The sequence below is a fragment of the Taudactylus pleione genome, unplaced genomic scaffold (assembly GCF_031769625.1).
Source record: "Taudactylus pleione unplaced genomic scaffold, aTauple2 ptg000585l, whole genome shotgun sequence".
NCBI classification, from domain to species: domain Eukaryota; kingdom Metazoa; phylum Chordata; class Amphibia; order Anura; family Myobatrachidae; genus Taudactylus; species Taudactylus pleione.
The window spans coordinates 4,896,566-4,911,124 of record NW_028284987.1 but is presented as its reverse complement, the minus strand read 5'-3'; the positions used below and the strand labels follow the sequence as shown (position 1 = coordinate 4,911,124).

The following is a 14,559-nucleotide window of genomic DNA, read 5'->3' as shown; positions in this document are numbered from 1 at the left end:
CTTATATTAGAAATAAAGTATGATGATAGTAACATGGGCCCAACGTTGAACTGATGAGGTGACATCTCCTTAAACTTACCTCACTATAGTCCCAATTCTCTGACCATAAAAGGGGCAGAGACTATTGGAAGTGGGAGTGTCATCACAAATGGTTTGGGCAGAATATTGACAGCAGATGAAGTCCAACCGTTACGTAACAAACACTCAGAAATCACACACAATGAAAAGGATAGACAACACTTTTAATAATTTCTCTTATATATTTTCAATTTAACACATTTAAATAGATGAGTGATTAAGTACAGGAATACTCGGGCATGAGAAGGTCTTGGAATAGGTACATAGTACCAAAAACAGCTATACAGAGCCTCCTTTTATATATTACCAGACAATACATAGGATGTTATTTTTCCACAATTGTAGCTGGATTAGGTTATCTAGATAATCAATGCTGTCCCCATTTCTGGAAACTTTTCATAACATGACAAAGTGATTTTTGAGAGGGTAGAGAAGAAAAAGAAAGCCTATAAAAACATACAAACAGGGATCAAGCTCCCCGAGTTGCATTCTCGAGAAACAGTATTGTCACTAATAAAACTACAGCAGTATAACGGAGTGTTGCATGAAGATCAATGCTTATGCCCTGAAACGTAATTATGTCCAATGCAGTGCCATGTGCTCCCATTATTTCTGAAAGGTCCTGTTACAGTACTTCAATGTCCAATATTGGCAAAAAAAACGGATTCCAAACTGTTATTGTTCTCCGATTTGAATTGAGTATTCCGAAATGGAATTGCAACGTAAGGGTAAAAAATAATAATTCTTGGTATGTGAATTCACAAGTATATACAGTATTTCCATACCTGATGCATGTAAGTTATTAACTGTGCAGAGGTCACAACGCCAGTCCAGACAACACTCTCAAAGCAACTCTGAAGTAATAAACAGTTCACTGCTGGCATTTAAACAAGAGAATTTTCTTGCATAACAGCAGACACACTGAGGTTTGCAAAATCAAAGCTAGAAACCAAACAGGTCTCATTTCGCTACAAACTATTGCCCCAATGCAAGAGGTTTCACACCATAAGACACATTTAATGTATTGGTTTGTACATGCCTCCACCAATTTTGTGCAATTAAATTGCTTTGCATTTGCAGCTTCCTTCTATGCTTTTTAGCCATGCATTTATAGCAGTCCATATACTAATGGTTGAACAAGATTATAGAACATTTCTAAAGACAAAAACCATCAACAGTGAGGTGCTCCAATTAAATCAGTAAGTATAAACTAGACTGTGCCTAATGTAAGTACTTGTATATAGGCATTATTATACTTCTATTATTTATATATCTCTGAAAAAGCCAGAGCAGCTGGTGAAATGCGACCGTGGTTCGGCAGGCTGTCTCTCCTCATGGTTCCTGCTAGCGCTCTGTAGTAGGTGGTTTTTGGTGAATTTGTTACTTTCATCCCTACTGAACTTATGTTACACTCACTTCTTGATCTTTATCAGCTCCAGTTAAGCTATGTTATAGTGGTGCTGTTGATAAAGTGTTTGGAGTTGGAGGTCAGTTTTGTAGTAGCTCCTCTTTCTGGTAACTTAACGTTAAACTTTGATATATTCTCTAAGCAATGTTAATTGTATATAAAAAATAGCCTGATTTTACCTCTAATAGACCACATATAAGTGGACACTAAATCTATAATATAAAAAAATAAAATGAAAATTTGTTTGTATATCTACGTAGCTGAAACTGGAGCATTAGTGTGGAGCAACCTAGAGCCACGACTTAGTTCTGGCTCTGGAGCTGGTCCATTCCTAGCAAACCTGCTGACACTAGTATTTTATGAAAGTAGCAGGTGATATGTACAAACAGATTAAAGGTGTCCAAAGGTAGAGAACCTCTGCAGTAATATTGCAAGATCAAGAATAGGCTTTTGGGGCAAGAAAGCAAAAAAGTCCCACCTATCAAGCTGGATCTTGGGAAAAGGGAATGCACTGCTTTACAGATTAAATAAGAGTATACAAAATTGATATATTCCACCAATAAAACACCTCCGTCAATTGCATTTAATGCTCTCATTTGCATAATCATAAAGTAAAACACTAAACAAGCCGCCAGAGTGGATAGCAAATCACACTGCAGCGACATGTGATGGCATCTCTGGAGAAATGAGGAACGAGCATGCAGAAAGAGGAGAAGCATCTATGGCGATGACCTAGCCTACCCACCCCACTCTTTCTTTGGGTATAGACATGACACACAATATAGATTTGGTGGATAAAGAACTGACTGATTTAGGTAGATATCAGAGGAAAAAAAATGTTCTCTATAAAAGGTCCCCAGAGATAAAATATATGCTTAACACATTAGGATTGCTTACTGTAAACCTTAATTGTCAAGTCCCCTGTCCTCCAAGTAACAAACATTGCAGTAATGTGTCTTTAAACTGGGAACCAACGTAATTATAAAGTTTAGATGTAACACAGAGGCATTTGTTCCCATTATAATCTTGAAACGTTGGCTATTGGAAATAGTAAATGAGCAATCCACGTATCATGTCCTGAATAAAAACCAAGTGCATCCCAACAGGAGCATGTACAGCTTCGCTCACAAACCAGGTGGTCTGTGTTCACACTTCATATATTTGTCACCTTCATATTAACAAGTGCTTTGTAGACATCTGTAACATACAAGAGATATTACACAAGGACAGGTAATTAAAAAAAACAAAAACAAAACATCAGTTTGCTTTATAATGTATTTTTGCCTAGTTCCAGAACGCTGCCATTCGGCCACGAGAAGTATAATTGCTTGGTTTCAGCAGGGCTAGTTGAACACAGCATCCTTAAGTGCAGGAGAATATTCAGTGTCTTTGCACACAGAAAGCAGAGTGGCAGCCAGAGTCACTGATCTTATATCTAAGCAAAGGAGCAAGAAAAAAAAATTATTAAGTAAACAAACATATACGAAAACAATTATTAGAAAAAATTCCAACGAACAAATTATCAGCAATCATTAAACTTCAGGAATCTCGGTGCCATCAGTTTGTAGCAGAGTGGTTACCATTCTTAAATGACACATTTTTTTTCTTTCCACAGTGAATACTGTAGAAAATTGTGACGAGAGTCAGATCACCTTTTTTTTTTTTTATCAATTTCCTGCTCCAGATGTCCCAAGTTTTAATGTGGGGGGTGACAGCAGAACCCGTAGCCAATCAGATCATCAGAGTTCTTACTGCAGCATGACATGAGTGTTCTGATTCAACAGGAGGGGCAGCTAAGCTATCCAATCATATCATTATATTACGGAGCTTATGTGACAAGGGCAGTGTCATGATTCGAGTGGGACAACACAGAAGTGAAACCAAGGGCGTAAGTAGAACTCTGTGGGTCCCATAGCAAAATCTTGTAAGGGCCCCCCCTCCCACACTGGGACAGAGAGGTAAAAAAAAAAAACATATTGCACCCCCACATGAAAATAAAAACATACCCCGCACTTATGACTGATACAGATAGATAGATAGATAGATATATATATATATATCTATCTATCACACACACATATATGTATATACATATATAGTATGTAGTGTGATAGGATCACTGGTAAAATGGTCTGTGGCAGGGACATTTATCCCAGATTCCTGTCCTATGTGTTTAAAATCCCCAGGAGAAAGTCTGCAGTGTAGCAGGCTTGAGTTTCGGCTTTTTGAAAAGCCGGTTTGGGACCTGGGGGTTGTGGGTGAGAGGAGAGGGAGGGCTCCACCCACGGCCACTCCAGGTGTTGGTTCTCGCAGCCTGGTAACAGGATTGTTAGTTTTCCACCTGAGAGTGGCCAATATAAGCCTAGTTTGTTTAGAGCTGATTGTCTCACCTGGGAGAGCAGACAGGGAGTTTGCTCAGAGACACTTGAAAACCTAACTGTAAGTGTTGTGCTGTGCTTTTGTTGCTGGTGAGGGCATTAGGCCCTGCCAGGTTCTGGTAGTGAGGGAACTACCTGTGAAGTTAGTGCCCCGACAGGGTTAGGATTTACGTTTATGTTTTCTTTGTGTTATTTCTGACATTGTACAATAAAGACTGGCGCCGACCAGCTTGTATTTGAATCCAGACTGGTGTGCTGCTTCCCTGCTGCTGTTTGTGTGTGTAAGGAAGGAGTCCTCTACCCAGGAGAGGGACCCCCTAACCTAACTGTGTCACAATATGGTGGAGAATGCGGGCACCCACACACACTGAAGTTGCAGCAAGAGGAAAACTTTCCGTTTAAAAATTAAAGGGACAGACACCCAATTTGTGAGTGTGGAAATAACACTGTGTCCTTGGAGTCCCATAGAGGAGGCGTCAGCCAATGCTCAGAGAGGCAAGGTTCAGCTTCCAACCTACACCCCAGGACAAAATGGAGGACATTATTAAGACCTTGCTCCAAGCTACAGCAGCTCAGCAGGAGACAAACAAACTTCAGCAGGAATCTACCAGGGCTCAGCAGGAATCCACCAGGGTGCAACTGTTGGCCTTGGAGACAGCCCAGAGGCAACAACAGGTCGCCATCGAGGAAACCCGCCAGGCCTTAGCGGAAAACAGCCAGGCCATAAAAGAGGTGGTACAGCACCTGATCGCCCGGCCCAGAGATGTTAATACTGGTCCTCCCACCACCAGTCACTTCCTCCAAAAGATGACTTCGGGCGATGATGTGGAGGCCTATCTCGCCGCATTCGAAAGGGAGAGTTGGCCCCAGGAGCAGTGGGCAAGTCTGGTGGCATCTTTTTTGTCTGGGGAGCCACAAAAGGCCTATTTCGACTTAAGCCTGGCTGATGCCAAGGACTATAAAAAACTAAAACAGGAGATCCTAACTCGCTTGGGAGTCACCACGTTTGTTCGTGCCCAATGGGTCCACCGCTGGGAGTTCCATATGGACAAGCCTCCACGTTCACAGATGCATGACCTCGTCCATCTGTCCTCAAAATGGCTACAGCCCGAGACGCTGACGGGACCACAGATCGTGGAAAGGGTCGTGATGGACCGGTACCTGCGATCGTTACCTGCGACTCTGCGCAAGTGGGTGAGCCATGCAGACCCTAAGACCGCGGACCAGTTGGTCGAGCTAGTGGAGAGGTACGTGGCGGCTGAGGAGTATGCCCCACCAAGCCCCGATGGCGCACCGGCGAACTCCCACAGACACTGGTAAGACTGTTCCAGGGGAGAAGGGTGCTGGGCGGTGGGATGTACCTAAGACTGAGGGTGTAGAACCTGGAGACAGGCCTGCCAGGCCAGGAAGGTTCTTGCCCCGTAAACGACTAGACATTAATATGATTCAGTGTTTCCGGTGTGGTGACTTCGGCCATATTTCCGCTAATTGTTCACTTACAACTGAACCTATGCAATGTGATACTGCTCATGTCTACCGCAGGGGGTCTTTCTTTGCACAGACAGCCTGTACGGCTGACCGGCAGGCTGAGACTGATAAGCACATGTGTGTACTCACTGTAGATGGCAACCGAGTAGAGGCACTGTTAGACTCTGGTAGCTTGGTGACACTTATAAAAGCTGAGCTGGTGAACCCCTTGAGGCATACAGGGAAAACTGTTGATGTGACCTGCATACATGGGGATAATCGATATTATGTTACTGCCGAGGTGAACATCGAGACACCATGTGGCTCTGCTATAGTTTCTGTGGGTTTGGTGCCTGGTCTGATGTACGATGCAATATTGGGGAGAGACTTTGCTCACTTCTGGAAATTGTGGGAAAGCCGTTTTGTTCCAGAAGTGAACAACCCCGGTCCACTTGAGAAGGTTGTCGATATAGTGGAGGAGGGAGTTTCTTCTGAGTCAGAGTTATTCCCTTTTCCTACTATGGTTGGCGAACTAGAGAATGTGGAGCGTGACGGTGGCCCGCCAACTGATGTGCCTCCCATTGAGGTGGGAAGTGTTGTTGGGCCAGGTGATCGTCTGCCTGATTTAGAGGTCAGAAGAGAGGTCTTTGCCGTGGAGCAGTGGAATGACCCTACTTTGGTAAAAGCCAGGGAGAAGGTAAAGGTAGTTGATGGTAAACCCGTAGACCCTGATAGTCCTTTGTCCTATCCCCACATGGCAATGTGTCAGGATTTATCCTGCCCTGAGTGTCAGTATCATGCTCCCAGACCACGTTTTAAGGGTCCACTAGTTCCATTGCCTATTGTTGAGGTGCCAATAGTGAGAGAGCACCTGAAACAGGCTCAACAGGCACAGCAGAGGGTATACAACAGCAATGCTCGGTTACGCAGCTTTGCTCCTGGGGACAGTGTGTTAGTATTGGTTCCCACGGGGAAAAAACAAGAGATATGGTAAGAAATTACCTTTGTTATCTCTGTTTCTACGAAGTCCATAGGGTCCACAGGGTTGACCTTGGGGTATAGCTGGATCTGGATCCACGGGCACCACGCAGTTAAAGCTTTGCTGCTCCCAGGATGCACTTGGGTCCGTCCTCCTCTATACCCCGCCCCGGCCACAGGCACCTCAGTTGGTAAGCAGCTAAGGCCGGAGGAGGAGACTAAACAGAGAGAAGGAAGACTGGAACACACAAGAAACCATACTCACAGAAATGGGAGACGGAAAACCGGTGACCAGCCACACAGCCCATTTGAAGCCAGGTGCGTCAGGGCGGGCGCCCTGTGGACCCTATGGACTTCGTAGAAACAGAGATAACAAAGGTAAGTTCTTACCATATCTCTTGTTTTCTACTTCAGGGTCCATAGGGGGTCCACAGGGTTGACCTTGGGGATGTCCCAAAGCAGTTCAACTAAGGGCGGGGACGCTCCTGTGCTGAAAGGAGTACCCGGCGCCCAAAGGATGCATCCTGAGAGGCGAAGGTGTCAAACGCATAAAACCTCAAAAACGTCTGAATTGAAGACCAAGTAGCCGCCTTACACAGCTGAACAGCGGAGGCGCCACGTCTAGCAGCCCAAGAGGGACCCACAGAACGAGTGGAATGAGCCTTAACAGAGGCTGGCACAGGTAAACCCTCCTGCGCATAAGCCTCACAAATAACTGAACGAAGCCAACGGGCTAACGTTTGCTTGTTGGCAGGCCAACCCCTCTTGTGAAAACCGAAGAGGACAAACAAAGAATCCGACTTCCTAACCGAAGCAGTCCGGTCCACATAGATTCTAAGTGCCCGGACCACATCCAAGGAAGCCTCACCAGCCGAAAGATCAGGTGACTGAAAAGCTGGCACAACAAGTTCCTGATTAATGTGGAACTTTGAAACCACTTTGGGCAAAAACTCAGGACGCGTGCGGAGCACTGCCCTGTCCTGGTGAAAAATCAGAAAAGGAGGGCGACAGGAAAGCGCCCCCAATTCTGAAACCCTCCTGGCCGAAGCAATTGCCAGGAGAAAAATGGTCTTAAACGTCAGCCACTTGAGCTCCACCGACTCAAGCGGCTCAAAAGGAGGACCCTGCAAGACCCTCAGTACCACCGTCAAGTCCCACGGAGCCACCGGAGGCACGAAGGGAGGCTGGATCCTGAGAACACCTTGGAAAAAGGTGTAAACATCTGGCAGTGTAGCAATCCGTCGCTGAAACCACACGGACAAAGCAGACACATGAACCTTCAGAGAGGCCAGGCGTAAGCCGAGGTCCAAACCCGATTGAAGAAATTCCAAGATTCTGGAAACCCGGAACACCTGCGGATCATAGTTTCTGGATTCACACCATTGAAAATAAGTGCGCCACACCCTGTGGTAAATCCGCGCGGAGGCAGGCTTGCGTGCCCTAAGCATGGTACCAATCACTGAACTGGAGAAACCCCTAGACCTCAAGACGGCTGTCTCAAGAGCCACGCCGTCAAAGACAGCCGACCCAGATCCGGGTAAAGGCAGGGCCCCTGAGACAACAGGTCCCGACGCTGAGGAAGAAGGTACGGAGCGTCGATGGAGAGGCACCTCAGATCGGAGTACCAAGGACGTCTGGGCCACGCCGGAGCCACCAGCACGAGCGTGCCGCCGTCCTGCTTGAATTTCCGCAGAACCCGAGGAAGTAAGGATATCGGAGGAAACAGATACGCCAGGTGAAACGTCCATTTCACCGACAGAGCGTCTACCAGACAGGCGCCTGCGTCTCTTGTCCTTGACCCGTAAACGGGCAACTTGTGATTGTGACGGGAGGCCATCAAGTCCAGCTCCGGCAGCCCCCACCTGTCCACGAGTAGCTGAAACACCTCTGGGTGAAGCGACCATTCCCCGGGATGCACATCGTGACGGCTGAGGAAGTCCGCCTCCCAATTGAGGACTCCGGGAATGAAGACTGCCGAGATCGCTGGAACGTGACACTCCGCCCAAGCAAGAATGCGAGACACCTCCGACATTGCTGCCCGACTGCGAGTTCCCCCTTGGTGGTTGATGTACGCCACCGTGGTGGCGTTGTCGGACTGCACCTGAACCGCCCTTCCGTGAAGAGCGGGGCCGGACGACTGCAGGGCCCTGTACACAGCCCGCAGTTCCAGGATGTTGATGGGGAGAAGTGCTTCTTCCGCGGACCAACGACCCTGAAGCGATAATGAGCCGGTCACTGCCCCCCAACCCCGAAGACTGGCATCCGTCGTGAGCAGGACCCAGTCCGGGATCCAAAAGGGGCGCCCCTCGACCAGATGCACCGTCTGAAGCCACCAAGCCAAAGACTGCCGAACCTCCGCGGACAACACCAGCATCTGAGAGCGGATCCGGTGAGGTAACCCGTTCCATTCCGATAGAATCAGCCCCTGCAGGGGCCGGGAATGGAACTGGGCAAATTCCACCATGTCGAATGTCGACACCATGGACCCCAGAACTCTCATAGCTGAATGGACCGACAGGCGGCAACTGCTCAGGCAACTGTGTATCCGCAGCTGCAGGGAGGAGACCTTCTCTGGAGTCAGGAAAATCCGCTGCTGACGAGAATCCAGCAGGGCTCCCAAATGAACCATCCGCTGTGATGGAATCAGGGAGGACTTCTTCCAGTTTATCAACCACCCGTGTGCTTGAAGACAAGCAATGGTCAGGTGGAGATGTCGAAGAAGCACCTCCGGGGAGCTCGCCAGCAGCAGAAGATCGTCCAGGTACGGCAACAGACGTAGACCCTGACCCCGAAGGTGGGCAGCCATAACCGCCATCACCTTGGTGAACACCCTCGGAGCCGTGGAAAGGCCAAAAGGCAACGCCCGAAATTGGTAGTGATGGTTCAGGATAGCAAACCTCAGATACCGCTGATGTGCCGGTGCTATGGGCACATGGAGATAGGCGTCCTGGATATCGAGGGAGACCATATAATCCCCGGGTTCCATCGCCAGAATGATGGAACGTAACGTTTCCATCCTGAACCTGGGAACTCTGAGGTATCTGTTCAGAGACTTCAAATTCAGGATAGGGCGATGAGAACCATTGGGTTTCTGTACCAGAAACAGAGTAGAATAGTACCCCGTCCCGCGCTGAGACTGCGGAACGGGAACAATGACCCCTGCTTGTAGCAAGGATTCTATAGCTACCTGAATCTGACCAGCTTTGGTCTTGTCCAGAGAAGGACTCGTACAGAAAAACTGGTGGGGCGGCCTGAACCGAAAAGACAGGGCGTACCCCTGAGAGACTACTTCTCGAACCCAGGCATCCGTGGTGGTATTGTGCCAACACTGGGCGAATTGGAGAAGTCGGCCTCCCACTCTGGGGTCCCCCAGAGAGAGGCCCGTCCCATCAGGCAGCAGGCTTATCCTCCTGCTTGGAAGAAGGGCGCCGAGCACTCCATGCCTGCTTCTTGGGCTTGGGTGCGGCCTTGGTCGCCGAATGTCTCGGGAAGGACTGGCCCTTGGCCTTACCCTGAACCTGAAAGGACCGAAAGGCAGAGCTCCTCACTTTAGCCGGCGCAGAGGCCGAAGGGAGAAAAGCCGACTTGGACTTAGCCAAAGTATCCACTATTCTGTCCAAATCCGGACCAAATAGTAAATCACCATTAAAAGGCAAGGCCTCCAGACCCTTTTTTGAATCTGCATCAGCCCTCCAGGACCTCAGCCACAGGGAGCGCCGAGCAGATACCGCTGCAGCCGACACCCTAGAAGTGAGCAGGCTGGCATCCAAAGACGCTTCCCCAATATAGGAAGCTGCATCCCGCATCTGTCCCACTAACGCTCTCTGGATATCCGGAGCCTCATCAGGAAAGGTATCCTCCAAGGCATTGGCCCATGCCTCAATGGCTTTAGCCACCCAGGAGATAGCCATGGACGGGCGAGCCACCGCCCCGGAAAGAGAATAAATGGACTTTAAACAAGTCTCCACCTTCCTGTCCGTGGGATCCTTCAAAGAGGAGATAGACGGCAATGGCAACGTCGCGCTTTTGATCAAGCGGGTAACGTGGGAATCCACCGCCGGCGGAGTTTCCCATTTCCTGCAATGAGCTTCAGGAAAAGGATAGTTCGCCGCCAACCTCTTCTGTGGATGGAACCTCTTACTAGGTAATTGCCAGGCCGCCGCCATATGATCCGATAATTGATCAGACAGGGGGAACACAGTTGAGGTCACCTTGGCCTTTTTAAAATTAGGAAACTTCGACCTAGGAGCCGGCGCATCATCCTCAACATGTAGGATAGCCCGCACCGCCCTAACTAAGGCTGGAACATTAATGGAGGACTTAGCTTCCACCTCCTGCCCCATGACATCAGAGTCCTCATGGATTTCTCCATCATCTGAGGACACTTCCGAGTCCGACAACTGCGCAGCTAGTGAACTCACAACCGGACGTTTAGACACCCTTGGTGGCACATCACCTTGCAACATGGACTGAAACGCCGAGGATGAAGCCGCCAGACTCTGTACGGAGCTGGATAGAACATCCACCCAAGGCGGAGGAGCCGTCGGAGCAACACTCTGCAAAGGCACTACAGACTGACACGTCCCTGGGGAAGACTGCACATACACAGGCAGTCCCGAGTAAGGACCCACAGTCTGGGCCCCGGGGGAAGACCGCAACATTTGTGGAACCCTCGGGGAATGGGGGATGGTGGGCTGCGGTAACGCCCTAGAAGGGACCGCTGATGGGACCGATAACCGGTCCGCAATAGACGCCAGCACCTGTGAAAACATCGCCCAAGGAGGGTCCTGTGATACAGGGGGGTTGGAGGGGCCCGGTACCAGCTGGCACCGCCCGCACAGACCATCCTGAGATAAGTCCTCCCCATCAACTCCAGCAGCACAGCGTCTGCAGGAAAATAGCACAGGAGCCACAGAGCGCTCAGTCTCCTCATCCGACATGATACCGTAAATACACAAGAAATAGGTATCACCAGAGGAATTACGGTTTTAACACCCGCGTACTCACCAGTATGCGACACAACAGCCCAGATATGGTACTGTGTAGCACACAACAGTATGTGACTGACCCCACAAATACGTGTTTTATATAAGTGAGGGTCTCAGAAAAACGCACGTCCCCCACACACCTGCCGGGCCGTAGGAGAAGGAAAGGGATAGTTATAAGCTGACAGTAAGGAGAATAAGTCACAGACAGGCAGCACTAGCAATAGTCACATACAATGCAGAAAAGTTATACTCACTGCACCTTCCGCTACAATCAACCGCCCAGATTCAGTGTCTGGGAGGGCTATAGCGCTGTGTACACTGTCCTTTAGCAGGGGAGAGGTACACAGGGGGACCGGTCCACTTGATACCGCCTGGGAGTCTGCGATGTGCCAGTAAAGATGGCCGCCGGAGACCTCAGAGGAGGAGTGGCCGAGAGATAAGAGCAGCTCAGCGACGCCAGACTCCTAGTTGAAAGGCGCGCTGAGCTGAGGGGAGGAGCCGCTAGACAGGGAAGGCTGCCTCCCCTGGCTAGCAATTAACCCCCGGGTTGCCGGTCCCGCTACCAGCCTGATACCCTGGTGGTCTAGCGGACACGCGGGGTATTCCTCAATTGAGGGGGAGCCCGCCGCCGCCGCTAGCGCCTCCGGTCTGTCCCCAGAGACCGGAGGCTCCTGACTGCATTGAAGTATCCGCGGGCCGCCGCACGCGGCGACCCGCGGCTTACCTGATCCCCGTCGCGTCCGGCAGCAGTCAAGGGAGTCCCCAGAGCCCGGCTAGTACAGGCTCTGGGGTCCCGCCGCGATCCCCAGAGCTGTACTGGCGTCGCGGCGCCAGCGGGGAGAAGGAGCGGCAGCGTGGACGTCCTAAAGGACAGTCTGATGCTGCCGCTCTAACAGTGTAAAAAAAGAAGAAAAAAATAAAAAATTTCTCTTTTAAAATAAAGCTATGGGGCTGCTCCTGCAGCCCCACTGCGACAGGGTGACCCGACTCCGGCCGGGCACCAACTAAAACTGAGGTGCCTGTGGCCGGGGCGGGGTATAGAGGAGGACGGACCCAAGTGCATCCTGGGAGCAGCAAAGCTTTAACTGCGTGGTGCCCGTGGATCCAGATCCAGCTATACCCCAAGGTCAACCCTGTGGACCCCCTATGGACCCTGAAGTAGAAATAAACTTTTGGCTAAATGGCAAGGGCCCTTTGAAATCTTAGAAAGAGTGGGACAGGTCAATTACAAAGTTTACCAGCCGGGGAAAAGAAAGCCGGAACAGATATACCATATAAATCGGTTAAAGCCCTGGAAAGATAGAACGGTACTGTCGGCCGTCCGAGTCCCTCTAGTAAAACCAAGGCCCTTAGTTCCCGAAGTGACAGTGGCAAAAACCCTGTCGGCAATTCAACAACGAGAGGTCAAGGAGTTTCTGGTTAGAAATAGGGTGCTGTTCTCTGACGTACCTGGGAAAACCTCGGCCGTTAAACATGACATCATCACTGACCCAGGGGTTAAAGTTAATCTAAAGTCCTATAGGTTACCAGAAGCACCAAGAGCATCGGTGTCGAAAGAAATTAAAATATGCTAGAGTTAGGGGTTATTGAAGTATCACATAGTGAATGGTCAAGTCCCATTGTGTTGATTCCAAAGCCCGACGGGAGTGTGCGTTTCTGCAATGCCTTCCGAAAGTTGAACAGTGTTTCAAAATTCGATGCCTACCCGGTGCCACAGTGGAGAAGGAGGCGTTGGCCATAAAGTGGGCGTTACAAACTTTTACATTTTCGGTGGAACACAGGCCAGGGGGCCTGTTGTTTAAAGCAGGCGCGTTGTCACGCGTTCATTGTTTGGGGGCTTCAGTTGTTCCGCCACATAGGTCGAAACAAAGGGGGGGGGATATGTGATAGGATCACTGGTAAAATGGTCTGTGGCAGGGACATTTATCCCAGATTCCTGTCCTATGTGTTTAAAATCCCCAGGAGAAAGTCTGCAGTGTAGCAGGCTTGAGTTTCGGCTTTTTGAAAAGCCGGTTTGGGACCTGGGGGTTGTGGGTGAGAGGAGAGGGAGGGCTCCACCCATGGCCACTCCAAGTTTTGGTTCTCGCAGCCTGGTAACAGGATTGTTAGTTTTCCACCTGAGAGTGGCCAATATAAGCCTAGTTTGTTTAGGGCTGATTGTCTCACCTGGGAGAGCAGACAGGGAGTTTGCTCAGAGACACTTGAAAACCTAACTGTAAGTGTTGTGCTGTGCTTTTGTTGCTGGCGAGGGCATTAGGCCCTGCCAGGTTCTGGTAGTGAGGGAACTACCTGTGAAGTTAGTGCCACGACAGGGCTAGGATTTATATTTATGTTTTCTTTATATTTCTGACACTGTACAATAAAGACTGGCGCCGACCAGCTTGTACTTGCATCCAGACTGGTGTGCTGCTTCCCTGCTGCTGTGTGTGTGTGTAAGGAAGGAGTCCTCTACCCAGGAGAGGGACCCCCTAACCTAACTGTGTCACAGTAGGTTTATACATGCTACTGTATATAATATATAAATATTAATGGGCATATTATATTTATAAATTCATTATAAATTAGCTTCATGAGTGGGCTGTCAGCAGCTGCAGCAGCACAGTTGGTTTTACTCAGTGTCACTCCTTTAAACACCGGTGCCACTTTGAATCCGCTGCCTGCTGTGCCACACGGCCCTCCCACTACCAGAGACTCGCGAGATGATGACATCTCGCGAGACAACTAACTCTGCGCGTCGGGTGGAAGCCTGACAGCGTCAGTGAGTGATACACAGCCCCCTCCCCTCGCCAGCGTTTGCCCGCAGTCAGCCGAGTTTAAATAAATACAGTGGAAAATTTAAAAAAGCGTCTGCAGGGTATTGCTTGCTGGGCTGGAGGGCTCCCTAAGCCTCTGGACGCCATAGCACGCACACTGAACGTTCAGTGTATGCAGATCAATCATCCCCGAACATGGCAACCTGACGGCGGTCGTCACGTTGATAGTCATGTTCGGGCGATGATTGATGTTAAAAACAACCAGCGGGCGCGAGCATCGCTGGTCGTTTTTCATTTTTTACTGCCCGATTTGCAGGCGATTACTAAGCGATGGAGCGATAACGACCATCGTTATCGCTCCATCGCTAGGTATAATCGCCTATTGGATGGGCAGCATAACCATCCCACTCCCCAATGCCTGAACCTCCCCGCCCCAGTACCTAAACCTAACCTCCACCTCCATGCACCCTAAACCTAACCCTCCCCCCTTGGTTCCTAACCCTCTCCCC

General features: G+C 49.5%; 1 protein-coding gene across 1 annotated transcript in view; it reads right to left on the bottom strand.

The window, feature by feature from the left end:
- Positions 1-223: 223 nt before the first annotated feature.
- The window catches only part of AKAP10 (A-kinase anchoring protein 10), a 94,333-nt gene continuing 79,997 nt past the window's right edge, over positions 224-14,559 (bottom strand). The window contains exon 15 of the mRNA XM_088453665.1: positions 224-2,921. Coding sequence (XP_088309791.1) covers positions 2,916-2,921 — 6 coding nt within the window. The 3' untranslated portion in view covers positions 224-2,915. The remainder of the gene's footprint in view (positions 2,922-14,559) is intronic.